Source organism: Gossypium hirsutum, chromosome A12 (assembly GCF_007990345.1).
Source record: "Gossypium hirsutum isolate 1008001.06 chromosome A12, Gossypium_hirsutum_v2.1, whole genome shotgun sequence".
Lineage (NCBI taxonomy): Eukaryota > Viridiplantae > Streptophyta > Magnoliopsida > Malvales > Malvaceae > Gossypium > Gossypium hirsutum.
Window position 1 is genome coordinate 88,044,418 of NC_053435.1, and position 9,606 is coordinate 88,054,023.

General features: G+C 31.9%; 1 protein-coding gene and 1 pseudogene across 1 annotated transcript; one reads left to right on the forward strand and one right to left on the reverse strand.

Moving 5' to 3' along the window:
- Window positions 1-910: 910 nt before the first annotated feature.
- LOC107934705 (uncharacterized mitochondrial protein AtMg00860-like) lies at window positions 911-3,601 on the reverse strand. Its single transcript, XM_016867193.1, has 2 exons — window positions 3,518-3,601; window positions 911-1,384 (listed from the first exon to the last, which is right to left on the reverse strand). The coding sequence occupies exons 1-2, from the start codon at window positions 3,599-3,601 to the stop codon at window positions 911-913; spliced, it is 558 nt and encodes a 185-aa protein (XP_016722682.1).
- An 847-nt stretch (window positions 3,602-4,448) lies between these two features.
- LOC107934701 (transcription activator GLK1-like) lies at window positions 4,449-9,302 on the forward strand (annotated as a pseudogene).
- Window positions 9,303-9,606: the final 304 nt, after the last annotated feature.

Below are 9,606 nucleotides of genomic sequence, written 5' to 3' on the forward strand. Positions count from 1 at the left end.
AATTATATTAATATCTCTTTCGAGAGTAAAAATAACTGACTCTAGGTTGATTAATTGAAATTTCTTTCTAATTAAAATTCTTATCGTCGCATTAACCCGATCTATGGATTTCCCTATTATATTTGACTTTAATCCGGTAGATTTATGTCGCCCTATTTCTAGGGTTGCATGTAACTCCAGTCAATTATACAAGATCTACTCTTATACAGGGACTTTTGCTCCATTGAATAAGCACATCAATCATGAATTAATATCCTGAAAACATTAAAAACATGAAATAAGAACACATAATTAAGATCAAGAACAAATATTTATCATGTAATTCAAAGCAAATCAAATAATAAGATCCATCTTAAGTTTCATCTTCCCTAGGTATTTAGGGAATTTAGTTCATACTGTGTGAAGAAAACATCTCAAAAATAGGAAAACAAAAAACATAAAGAAACCCAAAAACTTCGAGAGAAATTGAATGGAGATCTTCAGTCTTGAAGGAGATCCAGCTTCTAAGCTGAATCCGTTGGCGTTCTTCGAGTAATTTCTACGTTCTACTCTACGTCCTACCTAGGGCTTCTTCTAGTATGTATTTATAGACTTTTGAATGCTCATAAACCCTAAAAATTGGCATTTTTACATGTTTGGGAAACAGGGAGTGATATCAATACGATCTGGCACATGGGTGCGTGGCTTGCCCGTGTGGATCACCTGGGCGTGTGCCCAGCCCGTGTGGAAAATGCCCAGGCCGTGTGGATCCTGAAAACTCCAATTTTGGCCCCTTTTTCGTTCCTTTTGCTCCCAAATGCTCTCCTAAGTATAGAAACATGAATTTAAGGGATTAAGAGCATCAAATTCACTAATTCTCATCATAAATCATCCAAAAATATGCCAAGCATAGAATTAAAATATGTTACATTTATGGTTTATCATCACTGTACACAAAAAAGTCCTTTCCTGACTCTGGTAAGGTCAGAACTGGTGCCTCGATTAACATTTGCTTCAATGTCTCAAAACTCCTCTGGCATTGATCATCCCAAAAGAAAGGAACATTCTTTTGTAGTAGTTTTGTCATCGGCAATGCTATTTTCGAAAATCTATTAACAAATCTCCTGTAGTATCCAGCTAATCCCAGGAAGCTATGTACCTCAAATACATTCCTTGGTGTCTTCCATTGAACAATCGGCTCAATCTTCTTCGGATCAACTCTAATCCCTTCAGCAAATACCACATGTCCTAAAAACACTACCTCAGATAACCAGAATTCACATTTACTCAACTTTTCGTACAACTGTTTTTCCCGCAGAATCTGTAGCACTATTCTAAGATGTTGATCATGCTCTGACTCTGTCTTCGAATAGACCAATATATCATCAATGAAGACCACCACAAACTAATCCAAGTACGATTGGAAAATACGATTCATCAGGTCCATGAAAGTAGTTGGGGCATTAGTTAACCTAAACGGCATCACTAAGAACTCATAATGAACATATCGAGTACGAAATGTAGTCTTCGGCACATCACTTTCTTTTACTTTCAACTGATAATACCCAGATCTCAAATCAATCTTCAAAAATACCAAAGCTCCCTTTAACTGGTCAAACAAATCATCTACACAGGGTTCATTCCTCCTCTGATTTAAGCACATCAAACATGGATTAATAATATAGAAATACTAGACCAAGAATTAAGCACACATAATTAAGAACAAGATCCAAGTATTTATTGCGTAAAACATAAGTCAAAAGATAGAATTCATCATAGGGTTCATCTCCCCTAGGTATTTAGAAAATTAGCCCATAATCACAAATAAAAACATCTCAAAAACAGTGTAACCACAAGAAACAAAGAAACTAATAATAAACTTCAAAATCAAAAGGAAATCTTCAATCTTAATGAAAATCTACTTTTGAGTCAGCTTCAATGGTGTTTTCCGAGTTGTTTTCTTCAATATTCTCTGGCGGCTCTCTTCTTTTCTTATTTTTTTCATATATAGGTCTTAGAACGCCCAAAAAAAACTTAAAAATCATGTTTTCACACTGTTTGGAGTGTAAAATGTGAAATCGACACGGGCTGGGCACATGGCTTTCGCTCCTTTTTTGCTCCTTTTGCTCCCAAATGTTGTCCTGTGTATAAAAACATGAATTTAAAGGATTAGAAACATAAAATTTATCATTTTACATCAAATAATCATCCAAAAATGCATTAAGAGCGAAATTAAAATATGTTACTTTTGGCATTTATCAAGTTCTATATTAAACAAATTAGTCTGCAAAACCCCAAGTTGTGACCTATTGGTCAAGTTTTCACCTTCTCCAAGAATAACTTGGGTTCGAATCACGATTTTATTCAGAAATGTCTATTTATAGATTTAGGGTTGGTTGTCGTCTATTGACCTAATTTGGTTGAAGTTTTTTTCTTTAAATTTTGTTGTGCGAACCAAAACACCTTTGGCTCATTAATTCTCCTCGTCAAGGCAGTGCCGCGACATACTTTGGTCTATGTCGCGACACCCTCTGCCTATGTTACAACACTGAAGGCAATTTGATCTTTTAGGGTGCTCTCCTCACTATGTTGCGACATCGACGCTCCATGTTGCAACATTGCAGCTAGTCTCGTGTTCCTATGTCTCCAAATGATGTTCTGCACACTCACCGAATACATTAGCCTTCTCTTAGGTCTATTTTGGCTCCTAAGGTCATATAAATAGCTCAAATCACACTTTTTTATTATTTGCGAACTAAAAATGAAAAAAAAACTAAATAAAAATATAACTAAATTGCTTTTATACAAACTCCTTAAGTACATAAAATGATAAAATCTGCTAGAACGAATTGCGACAGATCAGTGCTACATGTTATCAAACAGACGCCTAGAATAAGTCCAATCCTGTAAGAAAGAATCAAACAATACATCAAACAAAACACACAATATGAGAAGACATTACTTCTTTATACTCCCAACAAAACAGGTTCCTAAGGAACCAAAGACTCCATAAGATAATAAACACCCTTTCCATTATCTTAACATATTCTATGTCCAACAGATATTCAATGAAAGCAGGGTCCGTAGACTGCCTAACCTAGATTCCAACTATAGACCAAATCTCTCAAGCTTTTTAACACAAAAAAAAAATGCTCTAGGTTCTCTATCTCGTAGAAATGATTACAGTTAGGTAGTAAATTGACTTCTTTCTCCAATAGTTGCGCTTTGCATGGGATAAAGTTTCGCAAACATCTTCAAGCAAAATCTTCTATTTTTGGTGGCAGCGAACTGCTCCAAAGATGTTGCCAAGGACCCTTTACACCAAGATCGAGGCTTCTAAGATACATGTTTAGTGCGACCTTGTATCCCGATTGTATGGAGTAAACTCCATTATATTAAAGCGCCAAATTTGGCCATTTGGGGGCTTGTGGAGAGTAATCAAAATTTTAAAGAATCTTTGTACATCATAAGGAGCCATTAAGCCGTCAACCAAGTTTTTTTCCCAAGAGTGTCCATTTGCAAAGAATAACTCTCTCACCTTTATATCTTCCATTCCTAGTATAGGTATTTGAGTTAATGTAGAAATTGTTATCATCTCAAATCCATGGGTCCTTGAAGACATTGATAATGTGACCGTCACCTAGGCTCCATCGGGTTCCCTTAGCCAGTAATTGTTTAGTTGCAATACACTCTTCCAATTAAAAGAAGGGCTATTACTTCCGTTTGTATCAAGAAATACACAATTAGGAAAATATTTAGCTTTGAACGATCTGGATGGAAGAAAATCAAGATTCGAAATGAACCTCTAACCCTGTTTGCCAAACAATGTTATATCAGAACAATTAAGGTTTCGAAAAGTCATACTATCAAATCTTTAGGAACACAAAGATTCTTCCTTGAAGCCCAGTGAAATTTCCTTTGCTTGTTATTTCCAGTGCTGTGCAAAAAAGAGTTTTATCATTTTCTAAAGGGCGTCACATGTATTCAAGGGGAATAAGAAGACACTTATGTAGGAAACAATGAATGCTTGGGAAACAACTTTTAGGACTACTTCTTTACCTGGTTTCGGTAAAAAAATGTTCTTTAAGCTAGAAAACCTCCTATTCAATCTTTGTTGGATAAAATAAAAAGTAACATTTCGAATATAAATAATTAAAATATAATTTGAGTTAAATAAAAATAATTATTTTTATAATTTATTTAAATTTAAAATATATTTTAATATTTATAATGTACTTTATCAATTGTTTTACTTAATTTTATAAAAGAAAATTTTTAGTACATTCTCGAGTTTTTAGACTCTAGGGGTTAATAAATGTATTATAAAAGTATAATAAAATATTTAAATATATATAGATGTTAATTTTTTAAAACTACTTATAAAATAAAAAAATATAATACCAATATACCAAACACTAAATTTTTTAATGAATATATGATTTTCGTACTAAATTGAAAACTTCACATTTTGTTTTGGTCATCAAGTAAATATTGGCTTTCCGCGTAAACAAGAAGCAGCAGGAAGCCTCGGCAACTACTTAAAACATCTCCCCATCTCAGTTCAGGTTCCAGAAAAAAATATTCCCATTTCTACAGATACTTCATCTAATACTTGGCCTTTTAAGCCTGTATCAATTTTCTTAGAAATACAGTGTATATCTGCATAGAAGACATGTAATACATATACGTACCTTTGGAATTTAATAACTATTTCTTTGTAGTTTTGGTGAATATTTGAGGGGGAAAGAGAGTGATTGAATTGAATTAATGCTAGCTGTGTCACCTTTGAGGAACACAACTGAGGATGAGAACAAAGGAGCGATGGAGAATTTCAAATTCAATATTAGCTCGGAAGAGTTCACTGACTTCTACCATGGGAATTTACTCGAGAGTATTGATTTTGAGGATCTATTTGTCGACGGTTATGTGTTGCCGGATTTGGAGATGGACCCTGAAATTCTCGCGGAATTACCCGCCCCTGGCGGTGAGGACCCGGAGATGAACGCATCGGTAGAAGAAACGGGTGACGGTTATAATCAAAGGAAAGAGGAAGAAGGTAAGGTTTCGGATCCGGGTTCATGTTCAGGTTCAGCGTTAGGTTGGAGCAGAAGCAAAGGCGAGGAGATTGTTAGCAAAAGAGAGGAAGGTAGAGCAGTTAAAACAACTTCAAAAGATGCTGATAAGGGAAGAAAATCACCAGCACAAGCAAAGAATAACAATCAAGGGAAACGAAAAGAGAAGGTATAATTGCTCAATTACTTGAACCAGAGATTAGAGTAGTTCGTAGTTTCTAAGGTTTTCTTTGATATCAATGGCAGCAGCCTCCTCCTCTTTCTTAATTATGGACCATTCACAGACTTCCAGGGGCAGTAAAGATGGAAGTATGTGAATTATCTACAAGAGAGAGGCAGTTATGTTTTGCGATTTAATTTTTTTCCCAGTTTCTAAGTGTTGGATTGTTGGGTGGCTGATTTTAATTGTTGGGAAGTGGTGGTTATGAGTTGAAATTTGTGAAGGTGGATTGAACGCCAGAGCTGCACAGGAGGCTCGTGCAAGCAGTAGAGCAGCTGGGGCTGGATAAGGCGGTGCCTTCAAGAATTTTAGAGCTTATGGGAATCCAATGTCTCACTCGCCATAACAATATTGCCAGCCATCTTCAAGTAATTTCATTACCCCTTCACTTACTACCGCTTTTCCCAGCTTCATCCCTTTTTTTATATATAAATTTACTTACATTTGCAGCCTGTACAAGCTGCTAATTTGTTTAATGGTAAATGAAGTTCTGATAAAGAGAGGGGTTTGCTTGGTTTGAATTGATGAATAAACTACGTTTTGCTGTGTAGAAATATAGATCTCATCGGAAGCATTTGCTAGCTCGTGAGGCGGCGACGGCAGCAAGCTGGACCCAAAAGAGCCAAATCTGTGGTGCTGCCACCACTGCAGCAGGTGGAGGCAAGAGAGACATGAATCCTTGGCTTGCACCCACTATGGGTTTTCCGCCTATGCCACCGTCGTCACCCTTGCACCACCACTTTAGGCCTTTGCATGTATGGGGTCATCCCACCGTGGACCAATCCCTAATCCACTTAAGGCCTAAACATCTAGCCCCCCCGCCGCCACCACCGCGGCCTACGTGGGAACCTCCGCGAGCAGGCCCCTCGTATTGGCACCACCACCACAAACGTGTAAGCTCCTTTTTCCCTACACCTAATTAAAGTATAACAGATGAATATTGCTAATATTGTAAAAAAGTTTAATGAGGCTGTTTATTTATACTAAAAATCTTATCCTAAGTGTAGAAAATATAAATTTATAAAATAAATATGTTTCAAAAATACGAAATTTATGATTTAAAATAAATTAATAATATAATTTATTTTAAATATAAAAAAAATTTATTTTCTAATTAAATTAATGTTGAATTAACCGGTAATAATCTAGTGCAGCCAAATGTGTCTTATAAGTAATTATTTTCATCTTTGGTAATCTCTTACCGTAGGTAACAAATGGAATAAGTCCAGGAATACCTTGCTTTCCACAACCACTGCCACTAGCAACAAGGGTAAACAGCCACTCAATCCTTGCTGTTTAATTTGGAGGCTTCTTGGCCTGTTTGTTTCTTAGAATGATGAAAAAGAAAAAGAAAAAGAAAAGGACTTGCTAGCCAGCGTTTTGGATTGGCATCTGGAAATAAATTGATTTGGTGGTTTGCATTGCATGCAGAGATTTGCTGCAGCACCGGTCCCGGGCATTCAACCGCATCATGGCACCATGTACAAGGCAGACCCCGGCATTCACGTCCTATCAGTCCCCACCCTCTCATGGACTTCCACCCGGTTAGTAGCTTCCACCATTACTTTAGTATTTTATTACACATAATATTTCACAACACAGTCCTAAACAAAATTTACAATTATGTGAACATTATTAAAATCATCAAATATCAAATAATAATAACTAAACATCTTAAGTAATAATAAAAATTGTACCTTTTTTTGGTGATGGAAACAACCTATTAAATGACTCTAAAATATGTTTTTTTTTCTCAATAATTCTTTAAAGATTTTTTGAATAAAATGTCTTGTTAATGTATATATTTGTAGTGCTAAATATTAATTTTAATTGGTATATAACTATAACACTAATTAAAAAACAATTAATCTAAAATAAGTGTAACTTAATATAGATCAAAAGTCTAATTAAGTGCTAATAACTATTGATAATAATAAAATTAACTAAATAATTATGATTAAATTATAATTATTTTATATTCATAATTTGTTACGAATGTAATTTTATATTCAAGATTTAAAATAATATTATTAATAAAAAAATAATTATAATTATATTATTGATTTCAAAATATCAGAAACATAGATAATACAAAATGTTAATTTTTGATTGATCAATTTTTTTTATCTTAATTTCTTAAATAGATATGAGTGATACTATTTGTTGAGTCAGAATTTGTATTGAATCAAACCAATTTTATTAGATACAATTAGTATTTATAAAAAAATAATATTTAATTTAATTATAAAATAAATTTATTTTATTTTTTATTTTTGACATATAAATTAAGAATAAATAAATAAATTTATAAATTATAAATTATATTATTAATATGTTTATATTATCTTTTTATATATATAATATTAATTTCACATATTATTTTTTATTAATTATAAAAATTAATTTTAACATTATTAATTATTATCATATTTAAAATAAAATCATATTATATATAAAAGTTATATTTATTTAATTAAAAACTGATTTTTTATTTTTAATTTATCCAATTATATTCAATAATTTTATTAATTAATAAAATAATATTTTTTAAGTATAACTTTTAAAAGATATGATCAAATTAATTAATTTCACATTAATATACCACTCTATTAATTAATATTAATTTTATTGTTATCACATAATAATACTAATAAATTATTATTCTAATATTAATTTAGTGATATAATTAACAATAAAAGATATTCTCGTCACTTCAAAAATGTATCAAACTCGTACTTTTATATATATTATAAGATTATAGATAATTGGTATAACGACTTATTGGTTCTCCAATTTTACAAAAAAAAATTATTTTAGTCTTTCATTTAATTTTTCGTCTCTTTAAACCCTTAAACATGTATTGTTTGTCAAATCACCCTAAAATAAATGGAAAAGTTCACGTTTGTTAACTTTGCTAACGTAACATCCACATGACAATCCACGTGTATATCACGTTAGTAAATAACTAAAATTTTTATAATTTTAAATAATTTTTAATTTTTTAAAAATATATTTTTTAGAAATATTAAAAAAATAATTGTTGATGTGGCATCGATGTGCATGATACGTTAACAAAGTTAACAAATATTAATTTTTACATCTACTTTGGGCTAATTTGACAAACAGCACAAATTAAAAAGCTAAAAGAGGTGAAAAATTAAATTGAAGATTAAAATAACTTTTTCTTTTTTAAGTGAAAGGACCAAATAAATCAGTATGCTTATATAATTCAAATGTTTTAAAAGCAAATACTATATGTTTACTATGGCTATAAAAAATACAAAGTTATAAATAGAAAAAATGGAGAAACAGTATTAATTTTTACTCAAATAATAGGGCGAATAAAAGATTTATTAAAAATAAAAAAATGTTATTAATTTCCAAATCTTGTTTTTTTTTTTTTTTTTGGTCTCATTCAAAGAAAGCTTTATTGAAGGGATAAAAGAACATAATAGAATCTAAAATACAGTAGATTAAGATAGAAAAAGAAGAAAAAAGAGAAGGCAGGCAACAAAGAACTCATCAGCAGTTTGCAAAATTAAAAAACTCTATAGACCTACATTAAATAGAAATGCAAATGATGGTATCATATACAAGTAATAGCATTATAATGGTTTGTAATATTATGGAATAATTAAGCAGTGTGGGTTGTGCAACAGTCGAAAGAGAGCATAAATGCAGCTATAGGAGATGTTCTATCGAAACCATGGCAACCACTTCCTCAGGGACTGAAGCCGCCAGCTAGCGATACTGTTTTGGGAGAGTTGCAACGTCCAGGACTCCCCAACATACCACCCTCTTCCGCTTGATATATGTATCCCTTGCATTGCATGCAACGTCATTTTCAACACCTTAATTTGACGAAATTAACCATATGTTAGGTTTGAAGTACAAGTCTTTCCTTTCTATTCCTATATATATATATAATATTCCTTTTTCCATGCTTAGAATATAGCCATTACTTGAAAGGTTTTCCTCCTACTAACTCTTTATTTTTTTAATTAAATTAAGTGGAAACAAACACTTTGTTACATGCACCATTTATTTATTTTTTTAATTAAATTAAGTGGAAACAAACACTTTGTTACATGCACCATTTATGTATGTATTTATTAGCGAAACATATGAAATAATATTTATTGAGTGTCGATAATAAATCTACTATAGACTTTTCAACAAATAGTTCCAAATGTAAATTATAGGAGGGAAATATTTAATAAACCAATGTCAAAGTGGTCTCAGTGTAGTTGACAAGCATATTTAATTCTTCTTAACCATTCTAGATAAGTACAAAATTATCAAAAAATATTATAAAAATTAAATATGAAAAATCTT